Source organism: Pithys albifrons, chromosome 5, assembly GCF_047495875.1.
Source record: "Pithys albifrons albifrons isolate INPA30051 chromosome 5, PitAlb_v1, whole genome shotgun sequence".
Classification (NCBI taxonomy): domain Eukaryota; kingdom Metazoa; phylum Chordata; class Aves; order Passeriformes; family Thamnophilidae; genus Pithys; species Pithys albifrons.
The window spans coordinates 63,701,368-63,719,102 of record NC_092462.1 but is presented as its reverse complement, the minus strand read 5'-3'; the positions used below and the strand labels follow the sequence as shown (position 1 = coordinate 63,719,102).

At 40.9% G+C, this 17,735-nt stretch overlaps 1 protein-coding gene across 4 annotated transcripts in view; it reads left to right on the top strand.

Annotated features, from left to right (window-relative positions):
- Nucleotides 1-17,044, top strand: part of PPP2R2C (protein phosphatase 2 regulatory subunit Bgamma) — a 193,924-nt gene extending 176,880 nt beyond the window's left edge. For all 4 annotated transcript variants that reach the window (XM_071556837.1, XM_071556838.1, XM_071556840.1 and 1 more), the window contains 2 exons: nt 4,029-4,120; nt 14,246-17,044. In XM_071556837.1, the coding sequence (XP_071412938.1) occupies nt 4,029-4,120; nt 14,246-14,537 (384 nt within the window). In that variant the 3' untranslated portion in view covers nt 14,538-17,044. The remainder of the gene's footprint in view (nt 1-4,028; nt 4,121-14,245) is intronic.
- Nucleotides 17,045-17,735: the final 691 nt, after the last annotated feature.

Here is a 17,735-nt window from a genome sequence, read left to right as displayed (position 1 = left end):
ACAAAATACCAGTGGCTTCAGCCAGTGCTAAGTTTGTACTCTCACATCTGTTATGCTTGGCAGCAGAGGGCTGAGCATACATTTTTTGAGCCTGGCTCAAAGAAAGAAACTATGTCTGTGACACTGAAACTACTTGTTACGAAAATGCAGTAAGAAAAAACTGTCAGGCTACCTACAGAAGAGTATGCAAAGTAGGAAAAATGTCACTCATCTGGCCCATGCTGCTACTGAGAGACAGTCCTGTGGCAGTCCTGGATCAGTCCCTTGTTTTCTGTGTCTGTAAGGGCAAGTGAGGTACAGTAGTTTACAGTAACTATTATTAGGCTTGGTAACATGTCTTGTCAAAGCAACCACAATTTTCCAGTATTTGTTAACTAGTATTTAGTAGACAGAGTGGGCCCTGGTGTTTTCCAGTGCACCTATTACATTTTGGTGGATGCTCTCCAGTTTGTCTCCTGTTATCATTGGGAAGTCTGAGCCTGTGTACCTTTAGATAACAGAACTGGTTTTGCACTTAAAATGGCAGTACTTGTAATGCTAAATATGTTAGAAATGTTGATATGCTGTGAAAACAGAGTGGGAGGGTAAGGGCGAGACTGTGTTTTATATAACAGAATCATATCTCAGACTTTGGCAACTTAGGTAATACATTATTTATAGCTATGCTAATTTTGTAGGCAGCCTTGTCCCTGGAGAGGAATAGCTGGTCAAGCCAACCTGTTTGTCTTGACTTTGACACCTGCTTTTATTTCCTTGTGTATGTAGCTGTGAAACATGCTGGCCACCTCTTAGTCTGACACCCAACAGCAGGGCCAATTAAAAAGTTGTATTTCTTCATGCTGACATGGGGAAAATGAGTGTAATGTAAAATTTTCAGTACTGATAATTGCAGTTAGAAGCTTAGAGAAAAAAAAAGACAAGACCTGCAAAACAAAACCCCTATAAATTTAACAGTATTCTTACTGCCTTACCTTAGCCTTTAATTTTCAAATATTTATCCAGTGCCTTGTAAAGAATATACAGGTGTGTTTCTGAGCATTACAGTGGATTAAATGAGAATCTGGAACCTGGGAGGCCTTGGGAAGCCAATAGCATGGGACTCCATACAATCCAAGTGGTCCAACTGCTCAGAGCAGCCTTTCATGTTTTTCAACTGCAGAGAGTAGAAAATTCTGTTCTAAGAAAAAGTGGTTTAAATGAGTCTCTTAATTAATTTATTTTTACAGGTATCTCTCTCTCACATACCTAAATATCATATATAAACTTGGAAATCTCTCAAGAGGCAACAAATAAACCTAACATTTTCAATTATGTATCCACATAATTATGACAAGTATATCATTAAAATATTAAATGGTGTTCATTAAAAGATTAGGTTTCTCATTTCATCCACTGCGTGGTAGCCACTTAGATACTGCCTAGGTGTGAAACTCATGAAGAGGGTCACAAGGGGAGATTTCACACAGAGTTCTAGGAAAGAGCAAAGTCTATAATTGTACTGCTTCATTATCAGGTTGCAGTTTTAGTATTAAAAAAGCTAACAAACAAAAATGAATGGCTCATGCAGGTTCTTTTTCATATCAGTGCTGTGGCTCAAAAAATGCTTTTGCAGAGAGCAGATGTTGCGGCCCTGCTGAACATGTTATCTGCAGACAGTGTTTCAACATGATTTTCTTCTGTTGATGCTTCACACAAAAGAAAAAAATGGCAGACTGTGATCACTGGGCAGCACTAAGAGAGCAAAACAGTGCAATGGCCAGTGCTTGAAGGTTGCAAGGCAGCCTTGCCTAATAGGTTACTCTTCTGGTGCTGCCAGGTGGGTTACTCCAGCAGAAACCTTAGCAGCAGCTAGATGAACACGTTCATAGCTCCTAATAGCTTGATCCACTTTTGGCAGAGTCTGTAGCATTGGGATTTGGACTAATGTGGCAGTTACCAGTGCAATTCCTGATTGTGTCTATTCAGTCCCAGCAAAACAGCTCCCTGTGTAGGTGTGTTGCTGTGTTAGTCTGGAGCACAGAATTGCTAGGTACTTCCTCAAGGATCTGACCTAAAACATTACAGTGAAGAAAAGGTGAATGCCTTTGGTAATTAGTTAGGAGTGAATTTGGTTTGCATTCAAATCCTATTCATATGTGAAAAGAACAATATGTAACAGACAGGGCAAATCTGATTTTACCCTCAGTTGGTAGTGGCAGATGAGTATGTAAACAGGGTGAAAATTGAGTTTTTCTTCCCCATAGTTTTTCTTCCCCATAGTGCCTAAATGTGTTCAACTGTGGTAACTGAAAAGGCCACATAAACAGCAAGGTGATTGTCCAAGGCAGTAGTGCAGGTCTGACAGTCATGACTTGACAGTCAGTCAAGGAAAAGGAGCTGAGACACAGGGAGAGGTAGGACATCTGAGAGAGGAATTGTGAAATGCTTTTTGACAGAGCTGATAGAAAGGCACAGCTCCAAGCTGTGGAGTTGGACACACTTCACAAAGGGTGTGTACATGACAGTGGTCATGACAGATGGCTGCTGGAAAGGGTAACAAGAGAAAGACCTAGAAATGACAGTCAGTGAGGCAAACGTGATCTCCTCCCTTCTGCTTTACCCAACCTTTCTAGTTCTTCCAAGTGTTGGGAGCTCACAAAGATGATAAAGGAAAGAAATCCAGTTCTGTAACAAATGACAGTGCTAACACAGAAAGATTTTAATAAAGAGAAAATTAAAGGATGTAAATAACAGAGGAAGGAAACTCCATTGATAGTAAAACTATTCTGACCTATTGCTCACCATAAAGGTAAATGCATTTTATTGTGAAATATTCTATCTGCATCTGCCATTTGCCAATTATTGGCTGTCTAAGATGTTATCTTTCAATGTACAGTGTTCATTGATCTATTAGTGAAAAGTGATCCGTAACTAGAATTTATCATCCTTAATAACCTTACGTTACAAATATTCTTGGATACTGTACAATTTGGCTATTGAAAATGGGTTAAAGAAAATACAAGTGAAAGATCATTGGCCCTCATCTGGTCTTGATAGAAAATACTTTGCTGTGCCCTCAGGCCACAGGAGGATGTTGAGCAACCATGAGCAGGAACAGTTTCACTGGACTTGAAAGAACCAGTAACCTCAGTATGCCAGAGCTAAATTACACGCTGTGCTCCAAGGGGAGGACGCTACGTATCTTTGTTTGAAGTTTTTACAATAGCTAGAAGAAAACATCAGGAATGGAAGTGCATTAGTAAATTTGTCTAGGCAGGGATTTTCCAGCTAATTATTTCCCTGTGGAATGCAACCAGTTATCCAGAAGGAAAACTAATCAAATTCAGCAAAGTACCGAAACATTTTCCATGAGATCTGACTCTTTATGATAACCCTTGTTCAGCAGAGATGTGTGGTCCAGAGGAGAAAGGTCTTCTCCTGGTAAGTCCCACTTTTCAAGTAAGTGAGAATTCACAATCTTGTTTTTAGGTCTCAGGCAAAAACAAGGTATCCTTGGGCCAAATTTGCAGTCTGTGCATTGGGTTATGAAATACAAATACCTTACACAAATATATGTAATACCATACACTACAGGTTCTTTTAATAGCACCAAGTTCTTTCTGCCACAAGTGAGAGTCCACATATCTTGGAATATGACATTTTTGTTACTATTTAAATTAGCTTTTGTGCACATTAATTATCACATTGAGGCTATCAACTGGTGAAATGTCTCTAGGAATTAGGCTAGCACTGAGAAAATCACCCATGCAGGAAACCAATATGTTGAATAGGGGTGGTCTGCAGTCTGCTGAAGGAAGCAGGCTTCATGCCTTCCTGCAACACTAATTCTGTAGCACCTGGTTAATTAGCGTATGGAAAAGTACCGATAGCTTCTTTAGAGTTTAAACACAGTATCTTCTGCAGAGCTACCAATCTGTGCAGGGTGTTTTGAAAGTGAATGTGGGAGATAAAGTAGAAAGTTGAGAGCTGATTGTGGAGTTTTGTATTTTCTTTGATTTCAAAAATAACAGTTATTTTCTTTGAAACAGGTCCACGATTACCTTAGGAGCAAATTATGTTCCCTCTATGAAAATGACTGCATCTTTGACAAGTTTGAATGTGCGTGGAATGGATCAGACAGGTAATCTATCTTCCTGCCCATCACTGTCTTTATTTAGCAAAAGAGCTCCCATATGATTGGGAGCAAACCCAAAGTAGTTACACATGGTTATTTTCCACATCGATGTACAGAATCACACACCAGTGTTTGGGTCGATAAAAGCTGTTTGGATATCTGTGCTGCTTTGTCTCTGACCTCCTTAGGTATCATGTGTGCTGTATTAACCTCGGCTCATGCCTTAGGGGAAAAAAAACTTCAAATTACGTCCATTTTCACCAAAATCATAAGTAGGCTGCAAAAATTAAAAAAAAAAATTATGCTAACTCTCACAACCCCACCAACACACTAAGGAAACTTGTGTGATCCTGTATTTCCACATGAGCTGCCTCAGAATTCAGTTCATTTACTGGAAATGGGGAGTGAGGAAAGAGATCATAGGCACCCACTGTTTGTCTGCAACCTGCTGCCAAAAGACACTTCTGATACCTCCCTTCATCAGAGCAGCCCCTTTCCTTATGCACTGAAGGAGAGGTCCTGGTTTTTATCTTGGACATGATATCTTGTTGAATATTTTAATGAGAAGTACTGACACAAGTCAGCAAGTGTGAGCAAGGATGGAGTGGGCTAATGCCATAATGTTAGCAAATGGTAGCAGTTCTTTGTGGAGTAGGATTATGGTATGGGAATAGCTGAGCCAAGAGGACTGGGATAATAAAAATGGATAAAATCCAAGAGTATAAATGAAAGGTGAAGATTTGAGTTAAAAATGAACTCAAACCTTCATCTTATCAGTTGGAAACAACTCCCAGGGACATTGATATGCTAGGTGACTGTGGAAGGGATTAGCAGCTTGCAAAATGCATGTGAGAGCACAGGAGCCAATGCTGAATGGCACACAGTGACTCCTGGTTCAGCAGAGCCAAGAGCCAAGAGGCAGAAGTTTGGCACTGAGCCTGGAACTGCTCCTTCAGCTCACTTAGCCTCTCATTTGGGAAAAACAATCTGTCTCATTGTATTGAAGCAGGCTTGCCCCGCCCCACTGGGCAAGGACTGTGAAACACAGTGTGGGGCAGCTGTGAAAAAAGCAAATATGATCCTTCAGTGGGCAAGACTGGGATATCCAGCCGAGAAAGGAGTAGTGGTGACATGTTGGGCTCTTATTCACAGACCTTTGGACTGCATTTACACGTTTCTTGTCCCTCGTCCCCAAGGTGGATGAACTAATCCAGCAAATGGACAGCTGCTCTTAAAGAGAGGAGAGGCCAGGGCTTTGGTTTTCATCAGCTTAGAGAAAGAGAAGCCAAGATTATACTTGCTTCTAGTACGTATATCAAGGAGGTATACATAGGGAGGAAGAGGATGTAGCTAAGAGGAATGTGAATGATAGTGACAGAACAGCAAATAGGTATTGAGTGTCAACAGGTAATCACAACCTGAAAAATCAGAGGTGGTTCATACCTGTCCAAGCAACGACAGTGTGGAGCTGTCTTCCCATCCTGAGTGGTGGGAATATAAGAAACTCAACCATTTTGATGATAGTGCTCAGGAACTTTGTGAAAGCAGTTATATGTGACATTAGTTAAAATTACAAGTGTCTGAACTTGGAAGTGCAGAACAAGGTCTCTTCCAGTCTGGTGTTCCACAAATGCAGATAAAGTGTTATACCACATGCTGGGCAAGGGGCATCTTCTCTTAGACTACTCTGCTTTGCTCAGTTCCTGTTCCTGCCCAATGGAAAGATTCTGTTTTTGTTAAGAAATTAAAATTTACCTTGTATCATTTATTATGCAAATGAAAATATATTATTCTATTACCTCTGTTGTCTGCATGCCAGAGTAATGTGTTTTCTGACATTGAGTATCCCCTGTAATACAAACTGCTGTCCATTCAAAATTACATAGGTGGACCAGACTGAGCAAAATATTTCCCAAACTGCAACTTGGGCAGCAGCTGTTGTGGCAATGGCTTTGGTATGGTCAGAAGTTTTAGGGGAAAATCCATATTTTGGACCTTTTCTCTGAAAATCCAAAATTTATGCATGAATGAATGTTGTAGCATAGAGTTTTCTCAGTAGACTGGTTACTGCTAGAGTTTGATCCTAGTAGAAAAAAAAATCTAAAGCATTTCTTGGAAACACAGACAGTGCTGATCCCTGCCTAAATCTAGCACAGAACAACAGTGCAATCAAATCATGTAGATATTGTGAAACTTTGACAAAGATTCAGGTCTTTTCAAACCATTTTGCTTATCCTTAATGAGAATTCTGAGTGCATTGTAGAGGATGGACAGCCCAGAGTTCCTTGGCCCCAGAGTCCTCTGGTGAAACGAAGTGCTGCCATCCTCATTACTGCAGTAAGACCACTCTGTATAGTTGCCTGGTAATAATAGAATTATTATTCAATATCAAGATTTAAAGTCAGTGTAATATTTTCATTCCTACTTGACAGATCAGAAAGATCCATGCAGGGAGTAATTATTAAGTGGGAACATTAGATTGTGAGGGCTTCATTTATTGTACTGCTCAGACACTGAGGCATTATCAGTCATGCACAATTAACAAACCCGTCACTAAACACAATGTGCTGCCCTTGATGGTAAGAAACTGTTGAGTAGAGGAGCTGGCAACAGTTGACAAAAGATAAAGGTTCTCTTTAATTTAGTTGCTTCTTTTTAAGTCAAATATATCAGAACTGATGTTCATCTTTTGATGAACATTGGCTCTTCTGAAGTCCTTGCTTCTGTGTGTGACAAATATTTTATTAGTACCCACTACAAGGATAATTTTTTCTCAGTTGATCATAATTTAAATAATATTTAGGTACTAGTACCTCTTAAAGAACAGTTTATTTGAATAGTAAGATCATTTTGGTATGTTTTTTTTAAAAAGGACTACTGCTAAAGGCAAGCAATGCCCAGTAAGAGTGGTACTCTTAAGAGATGCTGCAGTATTTATATTATTAATCCATCTACATAACAGCAATAACTGCAGTTCTAAACATGTTATTTTTATCTTTAAAGCTACAACAACTTAAAGTGACACAATTGTTCAGTGAAAATTGAAAGCATATTTTTTATTATTTGGGTGAAAAAACTTTTATTAATTTTTGTCTTTACTAACTAGTTTATCTAGACTATGATAGAACCTGATGGTGAGGCTGTTCACAAAAAAAAAATCAACATACATGAGCTCTGATTAGAACGTGATTGATGCTCAGTTCCTCCAATGAACAGGAACTAATACAATCAGACAGAGCTGGTCTCATTTGCTGAAGGGCACATTAATCACTATGTACTTGGGCAACAGCAGTGGTCAGAGGAGGGAGCCAAGCAGGGGTCGTACACACTTATTCAACCAGATGAGCATGTATTATCTGTAGTTGAGTATATTACACTAAAATCATGCTATCTTTATTGTACATCGTTACATGATTATGTAGAATATGCGAGCTCTATTTATACAGCGATTTAATTTAGGTCTTCCATTCACTTCCAAAATCAAGTCTTTTAATAATGATGCACAAGACTCCGTTTTCTTCCCATTGTCAACAGTTTTCAGTTTCGCCATAAAAATTAGCACTTTTGTAGCTGTTGATGAGGTAAAGAAGCCAGTAAAGGCAAAGAAAAAAATAAAATAGTAATTCCACAAGGTAGTAAGTGAATACCTTAGTTTCTATTATTTTTTTTAAAAGATTTCAAATGAGTGGTTGTATGGGACCCTTCCAGGCAGTCTTCTGAATACCATCATGGTGATACGCTGTAAGCAGATGAGTGAAGTCACATACAGCTGTTCAGTCAGTCCTTTCCTACTGAACTGTCATTCATTCCCCAGAATAATCCATCAACCTTCACTCTAATCAGGCAGCATTGGCAGATCCCATTGGATGCGATGTTAACAGTCTATTCCTGTCTGGCAGCACATTCTATGGTGGAGAGCTAGAAGACATCATTTTGTTCTCAAGGCTCAGCATGTCAAATACTAGCTTGGAAGTACTTAAGGATCCCTTGTTCTTACTCCCAGTCTTATGTTAGCCAGATGTACTGGAGTGCCACAACCCTGAATCCAGTGTCTCAAGTTTTCCCATCAGCATACTCCCCAGCAGGTTTAAATAAATTCCTTCTTTGTTATGGGGAGACAATGGCTTTACACAGCACAGTGTAAAGGAAAATTCCCCAATATTTCAGCAGGTCCTTATTGCTTGCAGTGGTGCTTCCTCCTTTCTCTGTTCTAAAATAAATCTCTTTTTTTATTCCTGTGAAAAATGTTTTTGAAGATTTTTCCTGGAATCAATCTGTTTTTCTCATTAAGTCAGCTTGTCATGAAACCAGATATGATGGACCTTGCATGGCAATCCTGGAAGGATGCAAATGTGCTGTTCTGCACTGGTACATGTGGTAGTGAAATCTTGCAAATTTAGAGGCTCAAAATGCAATTGGGAGACAGTTTCAGGTTAAAGAAATGGTCCCTTTTTATGCTAGGTGCTTTGAGGGACTCCTTTGCTGAGGTCATCAAGTGTTGAGGCAGGTTTTGGTAGGAGCTGCTCTCTAAATCTCCTCCCCTCACATCTGCTTGAAGTCCAAGCCCTGCCTCTCCTGCCTCAGGGAATGATGTTCTGCTGCCACATCTGCAGTGAGGGGCATGCCAGCTGGGCTGTTTTCATTCTTCTATCAAGCCTGGTGTGTACCAGTCCTTGAAGCCCTGCCCAGTCTTAGTCTTGTCACACCATCCTTCCATGGTCTCTTGAACAAGAGTGAAGGAGGGAAACTATGACATGAGCTGCACTTCTTCAGCCAATAAAAATGTGCACAGGATAAAAATTTCTATGCATCCAGGAAGATTAAGCTAGAGCACAAATATATTATGAAATAGTCTTAAAAATAAAACTAAACAAGAGAACTGGCATAAAACAATGTGAAACAAGTAATGGTTTGGTTTTTAAGCAAGGCTGAATTCCAGCTGATGTTCCCAGAGCTTCATGACAAACTCTGACATCCAGGAAGGCAGCTGAATAGAGCAATTTTGATAAAGACTGTTGTGTGCAAGAATGGCTGCAACATGGGTGACATTTAAGAGGTCGAAGTATGGGAATAACAGATCTGAGAAAGACAGAGATACACCAATTTTTAGTGACTGATGAGTTTGATGAAATCTCATTGCCTGAAAAATACTGTGGAAGATCTCATTGCAGTTTCGTACAAATGATAGAATTCTATTCCAATACCCTTGAGGTTGGTGAAGTAGAGAGATTGTTGACCTTCCAAGAGAAGCTGAACTTTAGAGAGGAAAATCACATAATGAAGCATTTCATTTAACAAGGAGTCATTACTGGAAAAAAAATACTGAGAGTCAGATATTTTAAAGTATTACGGTGCTGAAGCCATCAGCCATTAGAAAGAGTGCTTTTGTACACCTTAAAACTCTGGCTCTAAATTAAACATCAGTGGTACAGTACTCTGTCATACAAAATAAAATCCTTATCCATAGGTAAATATTTGCTCCTTTAGTGTTGAGTATCAGTTACGATGCAAGCAGGAACAACTTTTCTTTTCAGATCCTTTGCTTCCGACAATTTCACAGATTAAAAATTGGCTTTTAGAAGAAACAACCTTATCTGAATTCTTGCTGCCTACCAGGTCAGCATGGTACAGTGTGAAGAAGCCTGAATCAAAGGGAAGCTGTACAGTTAATGTTCTTCTAATTTTGAAACTCTCTCACCTGCCTAAATGGGCTTTAGTTCCTGGCGATTTGCTGAAAGCTCATCAAGGTCTGTGTTGTTATTGCCCAGCTGAAAAGCAGATTGCACACATGGGTGTGCTCTTGTCAAGAATAAAAATTCCTATAGAACAGACACCCAGCAATGCTTTTTCCCTGCATCCCATGGCAAGCTGGTAGATGACCAGCCTAGGCCTGCAGTCTCCCAGAATCCTCACATCTCTGGTGTCACAACCTGCACTATCAAATTCCTGCTGCATTCAGGAGCACAAAAATGTGTCATTTGTTTGTGATGAGAGAGGAGACCCACCCACCAGCTATTTCTCCAGCCTCCAGCCCAAAGAAGGCAAGGATGCAAGTCCAAAAAAGCTTGAGAGCCAAGCAAATTGTCTGTGAGACTGCAGGTATCAGGAGATCACCATGAAAGGGTGAGCAGTGAGGTCACCAGAAGTAAAACAAAGACATGAGAGGAGTGAAAAAGGAAGAGAGAAGGAGATAAGGGGATTTGTTTGTTTGTTTGTTTGTTTTAATTGTAGAGAAGGATAGATGGAAATGGAAAAAGGAGAGGGAAGAAGGAAGAGAAGGGGAAAGCAAAATGTATCTGGAAAGTGTGGTTAAAGGCCATATTTAGCCTTGGAGGTGAACAAAGAGAACAGAATGGTGAGTAGGAAGGGGATGAGAAGAAAAGTCAATTAATAAAAGTAGGATTGGTCTGCACTGGAGTCTTCCCTTTCCTCTTTTACCTTCTCTAAGAAAAAAGTAAGTAACAGAGAAGACTTTGGGCCACAGTGGCCCTGTGTGAGGGGTACTGAAGTTGGCAGTGTGATACCTCAGATTACATCATTAATTATCAAAAATGCCCAGTGTCAGTGCAGGCTGGAGGCATCAGTAGCATTTTGTGTTGTCACTCCAGACACACATGACCTGAATTGCCAGACAATTTGGAGCAGCACAAACAGAGGGGGACCACAAACTACTGCAGGTGCTCTGCAGAGCCAGTGCTGTGTGGAGAGGAAGATGTGTTGCCCTCATGGGGCAGCACAGGAGTGGTAGTGTGGGGCTATGTGAAATTCAAGGCCCTGCAGGTGTTGTCTCCCCTTCCAGATCACTGGCTGAGCTGCCAGTGGGTGATACATAGGTAGTGATAGCCATATTGCAGTCATTGGGGGGTTTCCCTGCTTTTTTGCCTTTTTTCTTTTTAATTTCTTTTTCTTGTTTGTTTGTTTGTAATCATGCTGCCTGTAGCTGTGGTGGGTTGAGCTGGGTGCAGTGGGGCTGCAGTTTTACTCCAGCCTGAGCTACCAGTACCATGCTCCTCACTGGAGCATGTTCTGCGTCCTCAGTACCTCTGTGGGGCTGACATGATGGTACCTCTGACCATGTGTAGCATAACCTGTAAACCTGCTTTCTAAATAAAGCGGGTTTCTAAGGTGTCTCCCTTAGACACCTGTGAAAAGTGTGGAGTCCTTTGAGTCAGAAGCTTGTTTCGGTTTCTTGAACCAGCCTCTCTTGAAAGGGTCTTGTGCAAGCCCGTATCATAACGCTGCTGTGCAGAGCAGAGTCTGGAATTACAAAACAGACTCCTCCTATACTGAGCTATAATTTATATCCTAATATTTATTTAAAAAAAATCTCTGTACTGCACAGACTCCATTATTGTACATTATATTTTCCTGAACAGGAATAAATTCCAGGCTTACATCTAGTTTTCGCTCTCTTTTATTGTTATTTTAAGCAGCAGGTAAGGTTATAATCCATCTGTGGTTTTGACCTTGAATAAGAATGGGCACTTTCTCATTTACATAATGCTGTTTTTTACTGAGCCATTAAACTGCAGAAAAACAGGGCCAGCATGGAAAGTAGTCATCTGCATATGTTAAAAAAAATAACTGCAGTAAATCCAACTGAAGAAAGCAGACTTCTAAAAATATGTAAGAGTTGAAGAAATTAAAAAGCAAATGGACTGTAAAGGCAGTTTTACTGCATGTAAAACCGCCTAAAATAAGATCCTTAACAAACATCTTTCTCCGCATTTGGTGCACTGGTACTCTGCCAGCATGAAAACTGCTTCCCTGACAGTTCCTGCATTCATCAGGAGGGATGCTCCTCATTCCCCTGGGAGCCACAGCTCTGTAGCCTGTGGCACAAGGGTGCCCCAGCACTATGAACCCGTTTCAAAATTTTGCCTGGGGAAAATATACAGCTGGGCTGTTTGCCTCACATATTGTGTATGTTAGTGCTGAGATATGAAATAACCTCGACTTTTTCATGTTGTGAATAACCGTTACAGCAGGAGCTGTAATGACAAGACATAGTGATTTGGAAGGAGTGAAACATTTGATTTACTACTGTTGGTTCAGTTTCTGAAATAGGCACTAATCTTGATCAATAGTCTTTCTGCAGCTTCTGGGATACATTTCATCATTCTGTCACACTGACTTGTTTTTTAGTTTGTGAGGCTGTTAACTTGTGACTTGCTCAGCAGGATTGTGCCAGGCCTTTGCTGCTGGGCAGGGTAAGGGAAATGTCTCTGCAGACAACCCTGGGGCAGGTGCCACTCCTGGAGAGCAGCAAGGAGCTCCATACCATGGCTGGATGCTGCTGCCCATGGGCAAGTGTCTCTGCATCCCCAGTTTCAGCAGCAGAGTGAGGGGTGCTGTGCTGCCTCCAGATCTCAGGGAGACAGCCCCTCTCCACAGGGCCAGGACTGTTGTTGAGAGCAGGGTGTGCTGTGTCTTTGGTGCTACGCCATTGGATTTGCAGCAGTTTCCATTGGCGCTTCAGGAGCTGCACAAAGCTCAGAGTGGTATCAGCTGTCACCAAACTCCAGTGTGCCATCACAAACATGGGAGCAGGCTGGAGCTGGCACCTCAGCTCATGATTCACAGCCTCCAAACCCAGTTCACCCTCTCTCACTGCCCTGCAGCAGCTCTGAGCTGCTGTCAGGCACGAGCTGTAATGCAGGAGCAGGGAGATGCACAGCTCACATTTGTGTGTTTCCCTGCATATTATTCATTTGTATTACAGTCACTCCTAATGGCCTCAAATGAGATCAGGGCACCACTGGCTTGAGGCTGTGCACACAGGGTAAGACAGCTCCTGAATCCAGGATCGCCTAATCTAATCAGCCAGTGAGGGTCTGTAAGGTGGAGAGGAAGGTTTATGCCTTTGAATTCTCCCATATTCTCCCATATGCCATGGTTCCCTGGCCAGTCTGCTGCTCCATGCAGATTCCCTCCAACAGCAAAGTGCTAAAGCAGCCATCATTTGAGATGCAGGTAAGTTTATTGAAGCAAAGCACATGAAATATGTTCTGTTGGGTTCAGCTAGAAAGACAAATAGTTCCTGATTGCCTGAGTCTTAAAATTTTACAGCTTTTCCTGTGGAGACCTGACTGTTTATGGTGGAGTCCCTCTTTCGGAATGGAAATTCAGAAGGCAAACACCCTATTTTTGGGGCTGAGACTGAAGAGTAGAGAACGGCCATGGCTCCGCATGTGCAAAAAGTTCACAGGGGATGAGCTTTTGAACAAGGCTGTGAAACCCATGATTATGCTAATCCAATAACCTGAGGGCCATGGATGAAATCCTGAATTCATTAAAGTTAGTGACAAAATATCCTCCCCGAGGGACTAGGGGAATGAAGCAACTGGCAATCCATTATTTCAAACTACAAGCTGATTAATGGTGTAATTTTTATACAGATCGAGGTATGTTTTCTGGCTCTTTCTCGTAGACCCAGAAATATATCCTGACTTATGTTTCATTGAAATTTTGTACAAGAGATGACCGAATCCTGTTTATCAACGTGTGTATTTCTGTGAAGCGTTGAAGATACAAATTTTAATAGTGTCTGGACTTCCAAGGTCTGTGGCTTCAGAAAGGAGAAGAATTTATTCTGGAAAGAATTCAGTATGATTTTTCAGAACCTTACAAAACATCTTTCTTCAAAATATTCATTAAAATATGTAATTATGTACTAAATCTTACTGGTTTATGAAAAGGTTTGAAAGACTTGGAAAAATTTTTTAGACTGCTTTTGGAATCATAGTAAAACTCATCTGTCATTAAAGGTAAAGCTCTGGAGAAAGAAAAAAGCTTTAAGTGCTCATAAAAAGCTGGAGGATAATTAAAAATAACATAAATAAAAGCATATTACTTTTATTATCTTGTGAGGTCAGTCTCATGTCAGAGTCCTTACATTTCTACATGCTTCAGGATGCATGTTTTGGGGTAACTGTAGTAAATTGTAAAGGTAGAAAAAAACCATTTGGGGGCATACTGGGCACCCCCTTTTTTATTATTCTTTCCTATCCGAAACCAGAAGACAATTTTATCCCAAGGTTCGACTCATCTGTCCTGACCCAGTGATGTTAGCAGGCTTCCCACAAGCTGCTGTTTAACTTTGGTTTTTGCTCTCTTTCTTTCTCTCCCCAGTGTGATAATGACAGGTGCATATAACAACTTTTTTCGAATGTTTGACCGAAATACAAAGCGGGATGTTACCTTGGAGGCTTCCCGAGAGAGCAGCAAACCACGAGCTATTCTTAAGCCCCGGAGAGTCTGCGTCGGAGGCAAACGGAGGAAAGATGACATCAGTGTTGATAGTTTGGACTTTACTAAGAAGATCTTGCACACAGCATGGCACCCAACTGAGAACATCATTGCTATAGCAGCGACAAACAATCTGTACATATTTCAGGATAAAGTGAACTCAGAAATGCACTAGATTTATCAATATCCCTCTATATTTACAAACCAGCCTCTTGAGAGTTGTAGAAGGATGTGATCTTCACAAAAATTGTGGCTTCTGTGGTGGGATTTGTAGGTTGCATCCTTTCATACCTCAGCCTGTATCATTATTGGTGGCAAGCCAACTATTTTCCATCACTGCAACTGTATGAGTAAAAGGCACGACTGCAAATCCAGTCCTGTGGTCTGTATTGGTTCCTTTAAACAAACAGGGGTATTCACTCACTTTGGGAGTGTTCCTGAGGAGGGCTGAGGCTCAACTCCCATCCATCCTTTTGAGGGTCTCCGGTTGGCAGGACCTTGCTGTTCTGGTGCCCTGCCTACTTTTGCAGTCCACAGCCTTTACCACATTGTTAGAGCTTTTTGCCTCAATCTCTTGATGGTTTTCTTTTTCCAGTACTGTTTTCCTGTCTTTCAACTAAGCTGAGCCAATTTGAGAGAATAGCCACGTCCCTTTAGAGCATGTGGCACATTGGAGTGGCCTCATGACAGTTATAGCTGGAAACAGAATCCCTGCTGGCGAAAAGCTGCCCCATCTCACCCATCCCATTCCATTTTTACAACTCCCTCATATTTATTTATTTATTTATCACATTGCTTTGTGCTTCACCTTCCCAAGTGAATAAGTGACAGACTGGTACAGTTACTCAGCCAGCTTATTTTAGGAAGTTCATTATCCTTAGAGCTCTTTGTTTAAAGCAGTAAGAAGTATCTTCTTTGTGTGGAGACCTAATAAAAAACTTGGCACTGACACTCCAGAGGGACTGTCTAGTCAGACACAGCCTGGCAGTTAACACACAAACCCGTCCTACCATTCGAGGGTTGGAGTTCTGGAAACCTTGGCTAGAAGGACTGTCCTTGAAGGCAACGACCAACTTGAGTGGGACCAAAGTTACATCACTGTAACTCGATGAAGCCCCCTGTTTGGTGGTTGCAGAATGGTTATGTTAATCCTGGCCTTGGGGAATACAGGCAGTGCCTGGTATCTGTAACTGTGAAAAGAATGGTACTGTGAGATGCAGCACTGCTCAGTGAATTTTAATGCTTCTAAATGAGTCCACTGTTGGGAGACAAAATTATTCCTGGAGAAACATGACAAATTGAAAAATCCAAACCAAACCTTCTTCCCCATAAATATCGTTAGATCTGTCTATGTTCTAAAATGATTAGTGGGTGTGAGTGGAAAAGGAAAGTACACACAATGTAGTGCATGCAGGAATGCTACAGGAATGGTGCAGTGGGTAGGAAGCCCTCCTAATCCAGGAAAAGAAAGTTCTGCTGCACCCCTAATAGCTCTGGCAGAAAATTCAATATCCCAAAGGATTTCTGCTCAAACCATGAATTAAAGAGCATGACTCACATGACCTGTTAATCTGCCCATATTAAAACCTCTCAGAAAAAAGTCTTTAAGCCATTATGCACTGATTTCTTGGTAAGTGGAGAATGTACTGATGAAGGGATCTGCATGCTTTTATATTTCAGTTTGGGGGGAAGGGTGGGTGAAAACCTGCTTACAAGAAATAAAAAAGTCTACAGCTTTTGTAAGACATCTCAACACAACACCTGGAATCTGTCTGAAGTTTTCTAGACCAATGCTGTATATTTTGTGTGTAGAAGCACAGACGCATGTGCACCAGTTTCCAGCCACACCAAACACATATGGTATGAAATGTGTAAGGTAATTCTAAAGGGAACAAAGAATGTTTGTTTATAAAATACTGTATGCTGTAGCAGGCATGGACAGTATATGTACATATTTATTCTAATGAAATTTAACAAAATTGCCTTTTCCTTTTCCTTGTAAAAAGGTTTAAGAATGTGGTAAATTGTATAGAAAACTTGTTAATGCCAAACTTCTGCTTCAAGGGTGTCATACAATTTCTTTGACTTTTGGCCCCCCTCCATTAACCTTTGCATCTCAAAAAGAAAAAAAAATTGCTATCAGCTCATATTGGCATTTACAGCTAGAGATACTGTAAAACATATATTTAGCTTTTAACAGTCTCAAGTAAGAGTCTATAGATAACTTATTATAAAGCAGATCTTAATGCAACAATTTTTTGTTTTTAATTTGAAGTACCTTACTCTGTTACAGCTTTGGGTACCAAAAAGAACATGTTAAAATTAAATAAAGAAATATATCTTTGGAGCTTTATAAAACTAATTAAATACCCAACCAAAATACCATTAAGTGATTATAGAGAAAATAAATAGAAACCTTTCAAAGACCAGTATTCCGTTCCTGTTTTTGACATCACTGCTACAGATCAGTTTCCTGGTTTCTTGAATGTATGGAAAGTTAACATCGTCATTGTGAACGTTTCCAACTTCCTTTCTCTTTTTAGTTTGAGCTTTCAGTGGCGTAGAGTAAGTGATGGTAAAGTTGGTAAATCTGATTGTTTTGAAAGCTGTTGTTCATGGCTGCATTTTTTTGTGTTGCACAAATTAGCTAATTGTTGTTGAATAAAAATATAAATATGTTAATACCAGCTTTTTCAATAAAACTACAACCAAAAAAGGCATAAATAGATGACTTCAAGGCACAGCTTATTTTTAAGCTAGGCAAGAAAGAATTGTTTAGTTCCTTTTATGATGGAGGAAGAGTTAGGGATTGGGACTCAGAGGACGAGCCTGGGAACAGCACTTGGGAACCTCATGTGTTGTGGCAGGCAGAGAAGTAAACACAGCACCATGAGTGGGGTCAGGTTGTATGGGATGGAGAGTGCACAGCCGAAGCGGAGCTGGAGATATGCTCTGGGTTCAGTCCTTGGGGCAGCTTTTTCTTCAGCTCATACCCCAAGCTAGACTTCAGGAGACTTGAGTCTCGGTCTCCTACAGGTGGAATAGGAGACATGAGCAATATGGATTGACACACAAAATCACAGGGTATGAAAGTGGCATTTGAGTCATCACTGGCCAGGCTGAAGACCTTCCAGCACAGCAGATCGTGGGGCACCTCTGGGTTGTGTTGAGGCCCTGCCTCCCAAAAGAGAACAGTGCTGGCCCAGGTGACAAACCAGAATGCCACCAGCAGAGCAGCATCCTGCTTTCCCCCCACGACTCTGTCCATGGGGGAAAATAAAATAACAGACAAAAAGATGCTGGCTTGGCACACACAAAATGCTAGCAAAGCATTCACTTCCCAGCCCAGGCTGATGCCTGACCCTCCCTGGAA